Genomic DNA, 19,482 nt, shown 5'->3' with positions numbered 1-19,482 from the left:
GGGTGGTGGCTTTAATTTGGGTGGTACCAAGTAAGTGCCTCATCAGACACAGAGCTTCAGAGGACAGCCTTGGCTGAAGTACTCATCTCCCTTTCCATACAATCTTCTCACAAGGTGAGCCAGCACACACTGCTCAGCAGTGCATCAAGGTCTGATTTTGTGGGGACTGCAGCTGCTACAGTGCTTCTTCATTTGAGATGAGAGCACAAAACAGGCCTACCTTTATTCCTGATTTGTTTCCAGGCTGGAGAGTCAGCCTCCTTCCCATACAATGCTGCTTTCATTTCCCACGTTAGATCACATTTTCCCGTTGTGTTCAGAAAAAATAAGGTGAACAAGAGACTAAACAAGGGCAACTGGACCTTTCTGGAGCATGAAATGTTTTAAACATTCAATATACAAAAATTACACAGCACACAGCTGTAATAGAAGTTTAGACTATGATATCTACAAAGGATCTGCCAAAAGCAAGTTCATTTGGCTTGCCTGGACCTCTTATCCCAATTGTCTCAGTAGGGGCTTTTTGTGGGATTTTGTTTGTTTGTTTTACATGTGGAAATCTGTTTTCAAAACCTACCAGCTTGAGCCTTTGTGGTACAAAGATAATTTCTCGCAAGCACTCCCATACAATGCCAAAGACTAAACACTTGTTTTCTTTAACAGCAACTGTGCCCCGCTACAGTCTCCTACTTCTAGCACTTATAGTTCTAAGAAAAGTATTTATGTTCTGTTAAGATTATAATAAAAATCAAGTGGAGAAGTGGCAACACTGGAAGAGAACCAATGTATCTTCAGCTGGAACTGCACCACTGTTGAATAGTGACTGCACTCCACAGGATATTGTTCACAGCAACAGCGAAACACCATGCCTCAAAAAGCTTACTTCAGAACGTGGTTTGTATCTACACACTCTGGCACAGCAAAGTGTGACACATCCTGACATTCTTGCTCCTTTTCTTTGGGGGGACTGTGCAGACAGATACAGGGACCTTGAAAATTTGCCCTAGGAGAACATCCTGAGGTAACGAATTTGTATGAGAATGCCCCAAAACACACAAGAATGCCCATATCGGATGACAGTTAAAGCTCCCTCCTTTTCCAAATTCAAATCATGAAGAAAGAGTGACTTGAAATACTAATATTTGGTAGATACTGTAAAAAAATTAAGCAAAGAGTGTGTAACTGCAGTGGCTGACTGCAGAGCAGAAATAGCAATTAGAGAAGTAACTCTGGAAAGACCTTTTTCAGTGCTCATAAAATACTGCAAATATATTAGACAAAAAAATAAAGACAGTTGGACTAACCTCCTGGATTTTTATAATGTCCCATGAAAACAAAGAAGATTAAGATAAGATTTCTGGAAATTTGAAAACCAACTGCCTAATTCACTTTTAAACATAAAGCAGAAGTTAATTAAGGTAAAAAAAAAAAAAATCTCCCTATTGAGTCAGTAACCTTTAATTTGGCATTCCTGAGTGTACTTTGATGTGCTCTTTGGAAACTGAGCTTGTAAATATAGAAAGGTTTCCCTAAATAATGAAAAGATACCGTTGTGGCTTATGTATAGGATAGTTAGCTTTTGATTTACTCATCTACACATACAGACTCAGAAGTATTCTGAACTTCTCAGCCCTGTTTTCCTACGGATATTCTTTTAGGGGCATTGGGATACACCAGAACTGGGCTTTATACCACAGGAAAAATACCAGAAGATGTTAAAAAAGTTTAAAAACAAATAAAACCATCCCTTAAGAATACTGGGTACTGGATATTGGGATCCTTATGGTGCACCATGGCACCAAAATATTGCTCTGCCAGCATATCTGGCACCAGCCATTCTGATGGCCACACAAGCAAGTGGAGTAAGTTTTATTCTCAGCTTTAAATCAATAGATTAAAAGAAAAAAAAATGCTATAAACTAACCCTAACAGGATTAGATCTTGGAATGAATTGAAAATAAAATCAGATCCTTGTGTAGCTTTCACATTCCTGCTGTAACCAGTGCCTGTAAACATGCAGCTTGTCCAAGTGAGGCTGCCATTTCCACAACCTTTCATCCACACAGAATATATGGAAAGCCAGACTTTAATTTACTGTCTAATATATAATTTTTTTCCAAGGTTGGCTGAATTTTATACAAATACCATCTAAATAACAATCCAACTGGAATCCAAGACAATTATGCAGTCTGTTTCATCTGGTGACTAAAACTCTGGAATAACACATTCCTGAGACTTGCTCTGTTGGAGGGTTCAGTCATGCAGCATTTCCAACTTAGGATGCTTTCTACCCTCACACAGTGCTCATGGCTTTCAGGAACTGACAGGAATACCCAGCATGGTGCAGAAATCAACCTTTGAAGACTGCACCAAATCTCTGTCACAGTACAGCATTGCAGATGCCCCAAACCAGAGACCGAAAGTCACAGCCAAGACTGCTCGTGTGATGCAGTCAGGTCAAGCAGATACACTGGAGGGTATTAATGCATTTAAATTCCACTATTTACTTCAAGTATAAAATTAGGCCAGATTCTTTCCGCTACAGAATCACAAGAATGGGTAAGGTTGGAAAGGACCACAGTGGGTCATCTGGTCCCACCTCCCTACTCAAGCAGAGCCACCCCACAGCACATGGCACAGGTTTGTGTTTAGAGGGTTCTTGAGTATCTTCAGTGAGGGAGATTCCACAACTTTTCTGGGCAACCTGTTACTCACACAATAACTCATGATCACCCACACAATAACCAACTTGTTCCTCATATTCAGGTGAAGCTTCCTGTGCATCAGTTTCTGCCCTCTGCCTCTTGTTCTATCGCTTGGCAGCAGTGAGTGGAGCCTGGCTCCATCCTCTTGGCACCCTCCCTGCACTCACAGACATTGTTGTTTCAGTTGTCTCCTCTTGAGGCTGAACAGCTCTTAATATAGGAAATGGTAAGGGACAGAGGCTCTTCAAGGTGCTTAGAACTCAGCTCCTGTTCCAGTGTTATCAGGTCCCAGAACTTTACCATGAATCTGAGATGCATTTGTGAACAGCCTTGTTCATTTAAAGCTAACAATGATCTTCCACATCTTGCTCTTCAGAAGCTAACTTCCAAAAAATTTTCTTCCACATTTACCGCAAAGGCTCAAGAAAAAACCCAAGAATTTATAATTGAAGAGAAATTTAAATAACCTCATGGATTTTCTTGGCGAGGAGGGAGGAGTGAGGAGGCTGACTCATGATTATTTTTTTAATACTTGTGGTTGGCTCTGCTGCATAAATAAATCAATTCCCTAGCCATACAGCTCCATTTCTTCAGTCACAGCTTGTTGTTTTATTTATTTTTTTCCCTCCATTGCCCGACAAATCACTCTAGAGAGTTTTTAAACCCAGTAGTCTATCTTTCCGAATGGAAACGATTAGTATAATCTGGGAGAGAGAAAGAAAACAACAGCAGAGACTTACCCCATTTTTTGGGTAGGCTATCCATCCTAGGTCCCCCATTACTGTACGTGAGTCCAGCAAATTCACTGAAAATAAAAGAAAAAAACTGTTAAAGAACATGGACTGATTACAAACTTCAGCAGATATTTCAAGGTATGGATGGCTCTGGTAAACAAATTGTTTATAATTAACCAAGAAAGTTGAATTTCTGTAAAGCAAAATAACAGTGCAATAACTCCTCTAACAATGAGGTCATACAATGAAAACAATTCTCTCTATCCATTAGCTTATTCCTTTGAGATCTGCCACAGAAACCAAGTTGCAAATGCACTGAACTTCTGCAAAATCCAGATCCTGCACATTCTTAGGACCTTGACCTGCCAGGGGAATAAGTACATCATGCACACTCTGTGTTTACATGTATATGTCAGATATACAGTATATAGGTAAAAATATACACTCACAAACATCTTTGCAAGTTTATACACACATTTCTTCTAAGGTGGCATGTATTTTTGGCATAATCAGGCCCTTAGGACAAAAACGAAACAAGAATTTTTTAAGTATTAAATGTGTAAGTATTCATTTCATCAGCAATATATAATTTTCTTCCTCTTCCACATTTCCTCCAAGTCTTTGACATCTTCATTATAAGCTATGCACGGGATCTTTTGTCTTCTACACACAAAAACCAACAATTTACCTTAAAGAGCAAAAAAACCCTATTCCCAAGTTTGTAACATTTTTTCCTCTCTTATTACCTGAAATATTGGGTAAAAAGTGAGAAGTTACTATATCCACACAAACTTAATTCAGCTAAGAAAAACAGTGGCAGCTTCTGGTGCTGAGCTTTCACCTACTGCCCCCAGGGCTCTAAATCTCCTAGGCAGAAGATTGAATCATCAATTGTCATCCAAAATCTCAATTTCAGAGCAACTTTTGTCTACTTTAATAGCACACTTCATCAAATTACAACACTCACTTCTCTCAGTATAATTGTTTGCATAAGACCTCACTTTTTGTACTTATGTTCTTCCTGAAAAGGAAGGGACTTCCCTGGGTCTTCAATTCCTGACCTCCACCCTGTGTGCTCTTTAAAAATCTCACTGGAAGTTTTGGTAATTGGACTTTCAAGACTATCCAGCATGTGATTATCTAGACCAAGAACAAGCTTGAAATGAGTGCTGAGGTTTTGTGCTCTTTTCTTTAGAATTGCAACAATGTAGGTACTTAAAGATTGCTACAGAGAAAAAACCAAACAGGTTGTAAGCACAAATTTGAAGAAGGCATGTATCATAACTAACCCTCAGGGTTACACCATTTATGGAGGCATAGTAAGAAAATCCAGAAGTACTATACTGCAAAGCTTGCTCCTCTAAAATATTAAGGAATATTTAAAAACAAAGGAAGGCTAAGCAACTGATTTCATTTGGAAAAAGAAAAAAGTTCTCTAAATCAATTTGGTCTTGATTATTGTACTGCACTGAAGGCTGACTGCTGTAGTCCCTTGTACACAAAATCAGGCCAAAACACAAAAAATAAAACAGTTCTCAGATTGGGCAAACACTTATCTTAAAAGTGATTTGCCTATCTAGGTATTTTCACAATATATGCAAGTATTAATGCAGGACACTTCCACAAGGCATAACATGTTCTGCCTGGTCAAGTATATTTTTGTGATGTTGAGCAAAGAACACATTTGGTGTCTCAGGGTTTTCATTTCTGGCTTGCTTTTTCCTGCCAAAAGCAGAAACAGTTGGAAGCTGTCAGTGCTACCAAACTACAGGACATGTGGTGGAAGCAATACTCAGAGACTACACTGGACTGTATGCACAGTAAGTAAACATACAATCAGGTGGCTTTCCACCCCAGAGTCCGTGCAAAATAAAGCTACTGCTATCACCTAGCACTAGATACGTCACCCAGTTATGCCCCAGCCTTTCCCCTTATGAAGTCTCCAGGTAAAATGGTCATTAATTTCTCCTGCTTCAGCTGAAGCCAAGCACTGCCATCCAAGTGCTTCTGAACTACACTGTATTTTCTTGGGATAAAAAGAATAACCTCAAAATATTCTTCAAAATAAGACACACATAAACAACACGTCTCATATTATAACTGTATACTATTTTAAAAAGCAAGAGACAGCAGTGAAGTTGCTAAAATGGCAGGTTTGCTCAAATTCCTTCTATTACAATCACTGTAATTAAACTGTGCAGAACAGTATATTCCTGTCGTTAAGTTGCAATGGATGCAAAACAAGTATTGATCTACATTGTACAACTTAATTAAAAGTTGTCCTGGAGATGCTACTAATGAATGTAATTAGATGCTGTGTTTGATGTCACAAGCTTCTTCATGACACGCTAATTAAGGAAAAAGCAGAAAAAGTGCTTTATTCGAACATCAGATCATAAAAAGAACATGATACAACTAAATATTGTATTATCTATCAATGACAATTTTTAAATTGCTGTTATTAACTTCCAATTCAAAATAATTTTCTGCATATGAAAAGATAATACAGCCCATTCAACTCTAAGTCAAGTCAGTGGGAATTTTCTGACTAGTGAGTCAGCTAGCAGAGACGAATACCAAATCCCCAGCTAGAAAAGACTCAATTCCTCTTGTATCCTCCTGCATTCTGCATAAATAAATAGAATGGAATACACCTTTTGATGGGCACCATGCAGTAACTCAAAACTCATGTGCCAGGAAGGCAAAAGTGACAAGCGACTTGAAGCTGTCCGTGGCTCTGGGCTGCTGTGGAGAGCAGAGGGGCTCCCAGCACGGCTCAGAAAGGCTCTGAGGGGCTGTAAGACACAGCAGGCACTGACTGCCCCATGAGCAGCTATCACCTACCCTGCTCAGGGCTGCTTCCACACTGCAGCATCTGAACCACGGCACTGCATCCATCTGCTCTGATGAATATATGTAGCCAGTAACCTAAACCACCTCCAAGGACAGAGATGTCTTGCTTTGAGAAGCCCCAAAATTCTAGTATATAAACACAAATTGTCACTTCCTCTGTTGAGATACAAGGTGTCTGCACCTTCCCCATCAGCAGCCTCCCAAAATGTCACTGGGAATTGTCTGTCCTTCACTTGCACCATTTGCAGGTCACTACCCCACCCCAATGCAGCCTCAAAACAGGGCCCCAGCATCCCCCCCTTCAAGGGAGGGGTGTTTTCTCCAAGAGCCCAGGTGCAGGAGTTCCCCATGGCAGTGATGCTATGCACACTTTGGGGATGCTCTCTCAGGCACCCTTCCTGTCCTGCCCTGCCCAGAGGTCACTGGAACGCATACACTGGTCCCACTGCACGAGCCCAGACAGGCTCAGCACACCTCTCTTCCCACCACCTTCCAGCCTGGCAGGAACATGATTTTTGCTGAAATTGTTTTTATCAAAAAAAATGCTACTTGGCCAGGCTGGGGGAAAAAATCAGTGAGCAAGCAGCAGGTAAAATAGATACCTGGAAGAGAGGAAAACAGGAACAGAACCATTCCTCACTATTCAACCTGTGATGACTGTCAGCATGTATTTGGCTGTGGCTGTTTAATAACCAAGTAATCCAAACACTCCGGACACCAAAGGAGGTAATTCAGGAACACCATCAGCTATGTGTGCAAGGCTTGTACACTTCAAAAGGTCTAGGGCCAGCTCCTGTGTGAGTCCTGGACTTGCCCCAGCACTGCCTACTCCATGGGCATAACCCAGAGCTGTATCCAGGAGCACTTGGGATCCTGCAGAGCTAACCATGCTCAAGAAAAAAAAAATCTCTTCAGAAATTAGTAACAATTCTGATTGGCCCATAACTGTAAAAGGCTCCAAAATAACCAAAGTCCTTTATACCTACTTCCTTTCTATCAGCACCAGCTAGCTTTACCTCAACAAAAAAGCAAGAGACCTCAGACCCCATAAGCACACACTTAGCACCTGTATCTTTGCCAGCAAACTTGGAAGTTAATATATATTATTTTTTGCTCATCTCCACCATCAGTGCATCCATCCCACAAGCCCTAATTATTTCTAATGCTCAGTCAAGGGGAACACAAAACCACACAGATCTATATCATCATTAACTTCCATGCCTTCAGGGTAGGATAAATGATGATTAAGTCTAAAGTCATACCACAGCCCCTTTTTTTTTTTTTTTTTAATACAGAATAATAGCCTGGGGAGTTTGCATACACTCTTGTTTTCTGACAGGCTGGTTACTACAGGTGAGCAATCAAGTTAGAGTAAAAACAGACGTGATCTAAACCTTTGCCCTGAACTCTAGCTGGTGAATTAATAGTGGTTTTTCACTTGGGAATCTCTGTCAGGGAGCCTGGATATAGCTTTTTACTCAGATGTCCTTGTCATGGTCATACAACTGGCATTGAGCAGCTTAACCATGGCTACACAGGGACTGGGTCTGAGAGGAAGCACATGAAATTCAACACTGACCTAAACCAACGCTCCCCAGCACAGCAGAGCTCCCCAGTGGCACAGCCACCTAAAACATGTGGCAGCAGTAGTTTGCCCAGGAGAAAGCAGGACAGGCTTAAAATGATGGTACAATGCCTGAAGTAGGAGCCACCAATTCATGGACCACTGAAGTCACATGGCTCTTTGGCTCTGGGCTGGAGCAGGATCATCTGGAGTGTTGGTATTTTTTTCATTCACTCCAATTTCAAGTGGGAAAAAAACCCCCAAGCTAAAAACCAAAAATGCCCCACCAACAGTCTAGAACATTGAGTATTTCTGATCCTACCAGCTACACATCCTCCTGCCATTTCAGAATCTAAAGATCTTCCAGGAAATCCTTCACTGCTCACCCTGGGGCAAAGTCTCTGTAGGCATACAAAAACTGAACTCTTCAGAGTTGCCATGGTCTTTGGGCTAATTTCCAATATATCATACACTAGAATAATCCTGCTCTTCAGTAGCACCATTTGCAAGCTAAAGTTTCCCACAAGGCATCCTCTACCAAAGTACACATTAAAAGCTCTAGAATAGGCAAAATGGTCAGGATAGCAAAAGCTGATGGAATTTTTATCATGATAAAGCTGTATGTAAAGCCATAAGAATCTCTTTTTATTTCATCCCACTGACATATACCTAAAACAGGAGGGAAATAAAATCCTCTTTGACCCTAAAAACCACCTTCCATCACAAAACAAACACGAGTAAAGAAACCTTCCTGAAAGCCTGCATAGATATTTCAAGGCATCACATGACTTCTAAAGTAGCACATTTCTAAACAACTAACACTAACTAAACTGAAACAAAAGTTAACATTTAAATAAAAATGTTTTGTTTTTAACAACTGAAGGAAAACTCTTCTTTAATAAAATTGTTACAAATTGAACAGGAATGTGAATGTTATTTTCGGTAGCCTGAAGCTGAAGTCCGCTGTGAAAGGCGGCCATGCTCCTACATGCTCACTCCTCCAGGCTCCTGGCCCCTTGGCACACACGCTGCAGGACACAATGTACCTCCAACCTTTCTGTGGGCGGTCAAGGCAGCCCCAGCTCTGACCCAACGCTCACAGCTCGTGGGAACAACTGCATTTAAGGAAACCTCTCACAGGAACACTCACTGACAATTAAGCACGAGGTGAAACCTGCGGGATGGAGGCCAAGGTGCAGGACAAGATGTGACAGCAGCGCTTTGCATGTCTCAGAAGACCCCTTCTGAGGTCTTCATCTGACCTGAGACTTCATCTCAGGTCATCAGAAGAACAGCATCACAGACTTTCCACCAAGCTTCATGCCTTTACTCCCCTCCACCCAAAGGAGGGAGCACAGCTGCCAACATCATCATTAACAGGGCTCGTTTCCCTTACAATGCATACACCCCCGTCCTTCCTCCGGTACTTCCAGGGCTCACAGCACTAGCAAGACTGAACTCAGAGACAGCAGAGGACTCTTCCATCATCATCATAATGGGTCAAAGTTTTCCTGCTTCATAAATCTTCACTGATTTTATTGCAGTTCATTGCTGCAGTTGGTTCACTGTCCAACAGTTTTCCCTGTTGTGCCAAGTGTTTCTCTAAAGTATTCGTCTAAAGTGTTTCTCTAAGTATATATCCAAGGTACTCCAAGAAGTGAAAGTCGAAAATAACCCATGAAAGCAAAAACAAATTAAAAAAATCTAACTCTTGAAAGAAATCAAGGTCATCAGGGAGTAGATGCCTTGAATTAATTAGCTACATTGAGTAGGGACAAAACACACAGAAGCAAGAGCCTCTGAAATATTTCCATCAGTGGAAACAAGCTACATCAGAGTACAAGCTGTAGCAGAACCTATTATTTATAGCCCACTGGAGGAGGAAAGTATACACTACTTAATGAACTTGCAAACTAATATTAACTGCAGATTTATATTTTATTATGTTGGCTTCATTCTGATCCAAGTTATCATGATTCCCTTTTATAGCAAGAGCCAAAATGAATCTGCATCACAGATTCATAGATTTTTAAGGCCAGATGGACAATTGCAATCATAACACCAACTAGAGAATTAATCCAGTAATTTCTGCATTACATCTGTAATTTGCTTGAACACACTGTTTACAAGGAAATGATATTGCCCTTTGACAAAGTTCTTCAGGTTGGCTGCATTTTTTCCCCATGTGCATAGAACCAACTGTAGCACCAGGGAGGGAGACCCAAAGCTCACTTTGATAACCTGACCCAATAAAACAACCAGAAAACTGCAGCATTTTTCCTTACAAAAATTTCCAGTCAAAACAAGAGGCAGTCATTTGTTCTTCCCACCATACATTACTTAATGGAAGAAAGTGGTTGGATTAGCCTGACACCAAAGTGCCTGGAAACTTAAAAACTTCAGGAATGTTTTGCTTTTCTTTAATGGTAAACACTCCTATTCCCACCAAAATCACCATTTAACTGAAAAGGGTTTATTCACTGTGAAGAAAGCCAGGAATATGCTTCCATTCTCACTCATCAAATTCACTGGAAACAACACTGTACCAACACAAGAGCAGATTTCTGAGCTGGCTGCAGCACCACTTTTTTGGGTAACCATCTGGGCAAGTATCACTTTACTACGAAGAAAGAAAAAGAAGCTTCCACTGAAAGCAACATGCAACCAGCACCTGCAACCTGACAACCAGCCTGCATGGAGAAACAAAATACCAGCGCTGTCCTGCAGATCAGGGCCTCCAACCACTGTCAAAGCATCTGCAGCCATTGAAGGAGGCAATTTCTTCAAGACCCTGCTTAAAGCTAGCACCTCATCAAGCACACACAGAGTCAAGCTGAATGTTAGCACCCCAACACCTTCTCAGTGCAATCAAAACACCTGCTAGCAGGGCTGAGATGGAATCTCACCTTCTTCCCTAAATTAACAACTAAAAGCCATACAGTCTCTGCGGTCTCTGTTCCTAAAAGGTGTCCTAAAAGACATTGAGATCAATTCCTGTTATGCATATATCTAAACAGAAGAAATTTGGCACAGGTACATCCAGGCCTGGCAAGGCTGTCAGCTTTCAGCACCAGTGGACTTGCAAGGCATCACTGTCCACCACCAATAAAGCCTTCCTGTTAAAAATAATGACTACTCTGCTGCCACTGAATTCATTCAAGTAGAAAATAAGAGGAACTGACATAATGCTTAGCAAGCATTTGGGAGGAAAAAAAATGTTAAAATGATCTACTGGCTTTGCAGGGGGGTTGACAGTTTATCCCTTCTATTTCTGTGGAGGGAAGAGGGTGGAGGTAGCTAGTGGGAACAGCACATTGTCAACACATTTTAGTAAGAATTTGCTTTTGAGTATTAGTAAAGCAAGGATAGATAAGCCAAAATGACTGGGTTATTTTTAGAAATTATCTTAAAAAAGCAGGTATGTAGATAATATCCCCAAGTAGTTCACTGTTTTGGGACAAACAGTTTAATAAGTGATACAAGTCCACTCAGAAGCATGAAGAAATGCTCATTACTGATGATGAATAATTGATTTTCTCTCAGGTGTTCCTCTATCCCCTCTGGGAATTACTAAGTTCAGATTGGTTGTTCTGATCCCTTTCTAACTTGAAGTGATCCAAGTTAGAGAACCCAGTAGTTAACACCTTGGCAAAACACTTCAATACTGCCCCCTGCACCAAAATGACATGAAAACCTGCATGACCAGGGTTCTATCCCCTCTCCTACAGGTTCAATACCTGCTACAGAGCCACCTACACCGAGGAGCTCTCAGCTTCTGAGGGTGCTGTTTGCTGTCCATGCACAGTTTGCTGAACAGATTCTCAGGAGCTTGCCAGCCAGAAGACAAGGAGCAGGGATCCCCTTCCTCCTCAGGGATGCCAGATCAGCTCACAGGGGAATTCCCAGATCTGTTGTCATAGCATCACCTTCTCCAGGAGGCATCACTCATCCTTCCAGCCAGTGGTCACCTGAGCACCCCTACCTGGTCAGAGTGCTCCTAACACACCTGCTGCACCACTCAAATGCCAGGCAAGAGGGAGAGAAAAGGAGCGTGTTTTCATACCAACACCACTCCCAGTGAAACAGCACCCACTGAAATGTTCCCATGGCAATTATTCTGGCCCAAAGCATCTTCAGCCCTCTCTGCAAGGCAGAAGCAGCATCCTTGTCCACAGCAGGCAATATGCTCAGCATCTCTGCAAACAGCCACTCACCCATCACCTACTACACCCAGCAGCAGCCAGGTGCCATGGATCACAGTGCTTGCATCTCCTCCTCCTGATTGCCTGCTCTGGAGCAGCTTCCTTGCAGGAGACAGGGATAATTGCTTTCCACCTCCAAGAGGATATGTGCATTAAACCTTCGGAGAGGTTCAGATAATGCACTGACCAAAGAGATAGCAAATACCAAAACTGAGACTGTGAGAGATATAATAGGTCAAAGAGACAACTCAAAGGGTAACAAATCCCTGGAGAGAGCTTAAGCTACTGAAGGCCAGTGCTCAGGTTTGCCAATACAGCTGGCTGTGAAAGCAGCTGGGGCAGGAAATGCTTTCACCTATCACCTCAATGTCCAGCTAGTCACAGAGCCGAGTGAGGGACAGGCACAACAAAGGACAATCCAGCTCTCCATTCTGCCTGTGCCAAAAAACAGGCACATCTTAAAAATAAAATATATTTTCAGAGGAAAGAGAATTCTCTACAAGCTTTTTAAATACACATCAGTTTTTCTAGCAGAGATCAAAGAAAACCAATTTAGTGAAGAGAAAGTTGAAAAAAATCTTTTTCGTTCCAATGCAATAATTAACACAGTATTTCTGCACCATTCTCTGAGTAAAGAAAAATACCCAGCTCAAGTCCATCGGGTTGAAATGAGGCCTCATCTCTCAGCAGCACTTACTCAGTTAGTTACTCAGAAAGGTGCATTTGTGACAGATTTCAATTCTGCGTTTACATGTTTTACTAGAAGAACAACATTCTTTTTTAAACATTTTTAATGGACAGTAATAGGCTGAGTACCTACTGAAGAGCTGAGTGAGTACTTTTTCCTCCATAAAAGCAAGCACTTAACTAAGAAATTCAGTGCTTCTACAAAGTGACCAATCTGTGTGTGTTTGGGGTTTCTCTCATTTCGCCCTTATTCCATATACAGACTTCAATTTATTCCTGAAGAGGAAGTGAGAATATTTTTTTAAATTGCAAAAAGAGCTTGTTTTCTTCTTATTTTGGGGCAGGGCCTAATTTCCCTGACATCCCTGAGCAATGCTTAAAGCTCATCTCCACTTGAGTACATGCACACTGACAGGAAGGGACCTCTAGAAATGCAGCTCCAAGTCAGAAAGACTGGGGGATCTAACAGACCCGTGTCTGCTCGAGACCCTAAAGCCAACAGGGTCCAACACCATCACTGAGATGAGCTAATTCAGCTGGACTTTCCCAGGTCAAGGGCTCTGAGCTTGCTCAGCACATGCTGGACACCAGGATTCATGCAGAAGCAGCATGGAAATCCTTTGAACAATAAAGGATAAAACCAGCAAGAACAGAGCGCAGGGCACCACGTCAAAACCTGTCCCATCTTTTCAACTTCTGCCAGATTTTATGAAATCCTGCTCTTACCTCACCACCTGTGCGTCCCTCAAGCCTGCTGCAAAAAGCTTTGTAATTTTTAGCGTAAAAAATAAACATTTCACCATGGGCAAGATTTTGTTTTCTTATTTAGCAGAAAAAGAGCAGCAGACATGGAACCGGACTGTATACTGGAGCTAAAAAGTGAGGCAATGGTGGGAGAGTTAACAGTGGAGGGGGAAGAATCTGTCACACAAGCCAAATAAATTCCCTTCCTTCCATGGAATTAACCCCTCTGCATATTGATGTTCAAATAGCTGCTTTATACATCAAATTATAGTATCAAAATTTACTACATTATAAGCAGTCAGTTACTGTTTGAGACAGTTGACTGTTTTCTACTATTTATCACAATTTTAAAGATGAGCTTTGAAAGGAAGCAGGCACTATCTTGGAGTCAATCTTTGCCATTGTTTATTTCCATTTTTAAAACGTGTCATTAGGCAGCAATGCTTTTAGTCATATACTTAAAAGTGCTGAGTTTCAAATGTTGTTTTACTGTCAAAAGGATAGTAGTTCCATTTTAAAGCCACGACTGAGTCATTCTAAACCCCTTGAAAAGCCATAAATCACACATCAGACAGATCCCAAAAAGACCATTAGACATGAGCTGTCCTTCCTCATACCAGTAATTCCACTGCAGTAAATTTAAAAGTTAATGGGACTACTCCAGTGAGTAAAATAAACACATGGCACTGAGGCTATGCTCTGCTCTCATGGCAAGCACACAGGGAACCATTGCAATACACCAAATACAGAGCTGATAACTCCTTACAGCCTCCTTAAGGCACTGTGAGCACACTGAAATGTGTCCACACCTACCTGCTCTGCATGCACAAGGCAAATGCATGCCAGCAGCACTCAACACCTACAGAATGACACAAAATCCTATAGTTGTGTGAATGCACGACATACTAAGCCAAGCAGTACAACCTAATAAGCAGAATGTTCTCATAATGTGTATTTTTATCTGAAGCATTAGACTAATTTATATACATTGATATGAAAATTAAGACTATTTTCCCACCTGCTTTTACTACACCAAAAAAAAAAAACCTCCTGAAAAAGACTTAATTCACTAATTAAAGATAAATATTGTGATGTTATAGCTAAATATGCATTTATCTGTGTGCCATGAGACAGAAATTATATACCACTATGAGACAACACATACACACACAAATCAACACACTGAGAACAGGTAGGCTCATTTCAGGCTCTGGCACGAATAATTTGCAAATTACAACCTTCCTTTATTTTTGCCAGCACCAGACCCACCCCTTTAATTGTACTAATTTATTCATTCATTCAAATAACAAATGATACATTGAGATAAAGCAAGCTTCAAAAAGCCCTGAAACAATTAAGAGGGAAAGGAGCAAAGCAGGAGTTCATAAAAAATAATAATATCCTTCTAGTCTTAAAACAAACACAACACACTCCAAAGATCCATTTTGCCTTTCTCACCTCTGTCTATTTAAGTCAATGTTATTCTTGCAAACTGCATTTCTTTTGATTTGCTTAACAGTACACTTCATTGTTAAGCACTGCCTCATCAGCACTTATGCTGAAAAGCCCAAAAATGAAATATACTTTGTATTTAATTACAATTATGCAAATATCTTGTGGAATTACTTTGTTACAAGCAATCAGATATAACACACTCCATTATTTTAATAATTTGCGCACATGACACTTTTTAAGGTCATCTAAGTGACAACCAAATGTGATCTGCAAACCTCTTCAAATCCATGGGGGATGTGTAACAAATCATATAGTTTAGGGTGAAAGGGGGGAGTCTTCAACCAAATCAGTCATTCATTGTGTTTCACATAAATAATTTATACAAGCCACTTCCCAAACCCTAGTACTTACAACAGAAAGATTTAAAACACATGCATTTTTAAACCAAAGGCAGTGCAGGAAGCCCAGTGGCATATTGCAGGGCTGCCCCTCGGACCCTGTGGTCATAGGGAGTGCATTTTACAGCAATCATGCACTTCTGGAATACCAGCACTTCACAAAATTGCACTATGCTTTCAGGGCACTCTTTGGAATATTTTCATCAGGACTAATTTCTGAATTTTAAACATTACTCAAAGCAAGTATCTGGTTTTAACAATGAGCTCTGCTAAAGAGTTAAAAATAATGGCTAAACAACACTTGAAAATGCATGAAATGGTATTGAGCCTTCTTCTTTCACTACATGTTTTGCTTTTAACATATAAACTGAGGAAAGGTGATTAAAATAAAAATCTGTTTTATTTTGCTATTACAGGAAAGGCTGGAGAAAAATGAATTCATTTTTCCCAATTATATCCTTCAATCCATTTTTGGATATATCTATGAAAGTGACTAGATTTGTGATAGAGGTTGGGCACTCACTACTTCTCCATAAAAATGGCAGGAGCTTCTGAAACTCATGGGAAAAGCTACTTCCATGATAAGGAACTAAACCAATGAATTTACTTTTTTCCCCCCTCTGAATCATAACTTAGATTTTTTAAAGCATTTTCCCCTAACTTCCCTCCACTAGAGGGTAAAATAGAGCATCACATACTGTGAATTGTTAACTGCATGTATTTTATTCCACAAAGTCATTGTGACTTACAGTCAGATTTAGAGAAACAAAAACACAAGGCAGGGGTAAAGAAAGAAATTATCCTGATAATTTGTCATCATCTATGCAACTACTGATGTGGTCCATGCCTACACAGCACAGGTTATTGGCTAGCTGTTTACCCACGCTGAGTAGGATGAGTGATAATAAATCAAAAATAAACATAGAAAATCCAATACCACCAACTTTTGAAAACATTTTTCACTGGTCTAAGATGGCTACCTCCATCTCAGCAAAGGTAAAGTTCTGAGCCAGCAGAAGGGAGAAGCTCTCCCATCAGAGCCCAGAAGCAGCCAAGTCCAAACCCAAACTGGGGACAAGAGTCAGCTCGCACAGGAGGGCTTCCCTGCCCGAGGCTGCTCATGCCCTGGGCTCCAGGCACTGCAGGCAGTATGGAATGGCAGGGCGAGCCATTCCCAGGCACCGAGCTGCTCCCTGGCAATTGGCAAAGGAGGCTCGCTGCGAGAGGCACTTGTCAAATAACGCTTGTTTACAAATACATCTCCTCGCAGCGAAGGACAGCGCTCCCTGAAAAAAAGTTCAGGTCCACAGCCAGACCCCTCCTAGCAGCAGCTTTTTAGCTTTGCATTTACTGAGGAGGTGGAAATTAGAGAGCAGCAGTGAGAAAAGTAGCAGCAGAGACACCGTGAAGCAAGCGCTCACGCTGCTCGTCATTACCGTAATATTCCCTCGCAACCTCCCTGTAAAGATGCCACTAAGCCATTTGCAGGGAGCTTCATTAATTCTTTCCAGTAGTTTCCTATCGTGTAAAAGTCCTATTCTGCAGCTGCCTGTTCACGCAGAGGCACCTCTGTGCTCGGCAAATGGTCCCGTTGACTCAGTCAGTAATATCCAGCTTTTCCGAGAGCTGGCAGGGATGCCTGAGAGGGGCTCGGAGCATCTGTTGGTCTCTCAGCACGGTATCATGGCAGACGGGCTCACACAGGACAGCATGCTTCCTAAAACGAAGGTGAGGAACAGGGAAAGCCCCTCTCAATCAGCCACGCCATCTCAGCAGCATTGCTCCCATGGGTGAAATCATCTGAAATTGCATGGGGGCAGAAGGATTGGGCCCACTGTTATCTAACCAAGGCAAAGCCAAACCAATTCAATCATCTCCCAAACCAATGCACTTCCTGAACATTAGATATCTTTGTACACAGAGGAACAGCATCTCCCCCTTCCTCTGCACTTTTTTTTTTTTTTTTAAGAAAACTGCAATTCACATTATTCTCGCTCTCGAAAATAAATTACAGTTAGCTGGTTACCTCAGGCCACATCTTTGAAATTCTGGTACGGTTTTCCTTTACAAACCCCTGCATACCTCCTCCTCCTTCTAAAGGAGTTTCACAAATAATTACGGTGCATCACGACGCCAGCCTGCTTCGAGCCGCTGGCATCCCCTGCAGATGCTGAACTTCTCCACCCATTGCTTTCACATTACAGCCTGCCCGCGGATCCAAAAATATAAGAAAGCCCCAAGCAGTGTCCACACCACGCACGGAGAAAAAAATTCCAGTCAATTTCAAAGACTGGAAGCATCCTGCTAGACAAGAAGCCCGGACGCGTTTTTGGCCATTGGCCTCACAGAGATCAAAGGCATAAAAAAATCCGTCCCCAGCGGCCGCGCTCCGCTGCGGGTTACACACCGCCACCGCCGCGGCTTCATCTCCTTTTTATACGTGTGTTTTAAGCCACGAAGTAAGCGCACTGCGGCCAGCGCTCGCAGGGCTCAGCACCGGGAGCCTCCCCTGCCCCGTGCGAACTCCCCGGTGCCAGCCCCGGCTCCGATGCACCTGTGCGACTCCCGGGGCACACGGCGAGCCGGCACCGCCGTGCGCACCGCCCGCACACATCCATCCCCGCAGAGGGCAACACCCGCTGCCGTGCCAGGCATCTGTGCACACCCACCCGTGCCAGCCTGCCCGCCGGGAGCCCCCTGCCCCACCGGCATCCCCGCCGCGGCACCCGCCTCCCAGGGGCACAGCCCATCTCCACTTCCCCCAGAATGTCCCAGAATTGAATCCGCCGAGTCCGAAGCCGCGCACGGCCGGGCGGCCGCCCTCCCGGGTGGGCGCTGCCCCGACGGCCCGGCCGCCCGTGTCCGCTCACCCTCGCTGCCGGGGCTGGCCCGCAGGCTCCGGAGCGCGGCGCACAGCAGCAGCAGCAGCAGCGGCAGGAGGCACGTCCGAGCGGGAGCCGGCGCCCCGGCGCGGCCGGCCCAGCCCCGCGGCCCCATCCCGCCGCCGCTCAGCGCATGGGGCGGCGGCTCCCCCAGCGCTGCCCGCTCGGGCCGGCTCCGGACGGGACGGGGCGGGCTGGCAGCGCGATGCACTCGCTCCCTCCGCTCCCGTCCAGCCGCCGCCGCGACTGGGGAGGCAGGGGGCGGGGATGGGGAGGTGGCCCCGCGCCGCCGCGGAGACGCCCCCGACGGGGCGGACCCGCCGCCGCTGCCGTGTGCGGGGGACGGCGCCCCCCGAGCCTCCGGAGCCGGGGAGCAGCGGGGACCACCCCACCGATGTCCGCTCTGGCAGCCCGCGGTGCCCGTGCGAGGCAGCGGCGGCAGCGCTGTCCCTGCCCGGCGCCCCTGGAGCCCGCTCGGGGGACGGGGAACACCAGAGCTCCCCGCAGCAGCCACGGGTTACGGTGCCAAAACTACACACCCAGCCCAGCACACCACAGCCCAGAGCCGGGAAAGCCGCGATCTCACAAGGTGGCGAGCCCGAGAGGAAGGCTAACCCCTGGCCAGGTAAGCAAAAATGCCACAAACTCCGTAATGGAGCCGACAGAAAGATGAGTTTCAGGTGTATTTTACCCCAAGCTACCACCAGAGCACAGCTCTGAATCCAGCACAGCTAGTTTTAGAGAATCACAGAATGTGCTGAATTGGAAGAGATCCGCAAGGATAATCAAATCCAACTCCTAGCCCTGCTCAGGACCATTCCCAAGAATTACACTATGTGCCCATAAGTATTGTTCAAACACTTCTACACTGACATGTTTTTTACCTTTCAGAACCCTAGTTGTCAGCCAGGCCATCTCTCTAAAAAAAAAAAAAAAAAATCCTCCAAAGAAATTAATTCTGGGAGGTTTATTCACTCATATTGGTTCCTTGCTTGAGGAAACTTTTTCCAGATGAGCCAATAAAGACCAAACTCAGCTTTGCAGGTGCATAAGCAGCAAGACAAGGTTAACCTTGTGCTCACCTCGTGCTTCCTCCTCCATTTAACTCCTGTTGATTTATATTATAAAAAGCTTAACCAAAAGTTGAGCACCTGCAAAATGCTCCCTCTCTCTCCAAGGTGCAACGTTCAAGACTAGGGTTCCGAGCAAGTTGTAATTGAAATATACAATCCCCAAAGCTAGTTTGAAGAGGACAAGT

At 43.4% G+C, this 19,482-nt stretch overlaps 1 protein-coding gene across 10 annotated transcripts in view; it reads right to left on the bottom strand.

The window, feature by feature from the left end:
- EPHA5 (EPH receptor A5) overlaps positions 1–18,472 on the bottom strand; it is a 194,012-nt gene extending 175,540 nt beyond the window's left edge. For all 10 annotated transcript variants that reach the window (XM_064711003.1, XM_064711008.1, XM_064711004.1 and 7 more), the window contains exons 1-2: positions 18,213–18,472; positions 3,446–3,510 (exon numbers count right to left, since the gene is read on the bottom strand). In XM_064711003.1, coding sequence (XP_064567073.1) covers positions 3,446–3,510; positions 18,213–18,339 — 192 coding nt within the window. In that variant the 5' untranslated portion in view covers positions 18,340–18,472. The remainder of the gene's footprint in view (positions 1–3,445; positions 3,511–18,212) is intronic.
- Positions 18,473–19,482: the final 1,010 nt, after the last annotated feature.

This window comes from Zonotrichia leucophrys, chromosome 4 (assembly GCF_028769735.1).
Source record: "Zonotrichia leucophrys gambelii isolate GWCS_2022_RI chromosome 4, RI_Zleu_2.0, whole genome shotgun sequence".
NCBI classification, from domain to species: domain Eukaryota; kingdom Metazoa; phylum Chordata; class Aves; order Passeriformes; family Passerellidae; genus Zonotrichia; species Zonotrichia leucophrys.
This window is presented reverse-complemented; position numbering and strand designations above follow the sequence as displayed.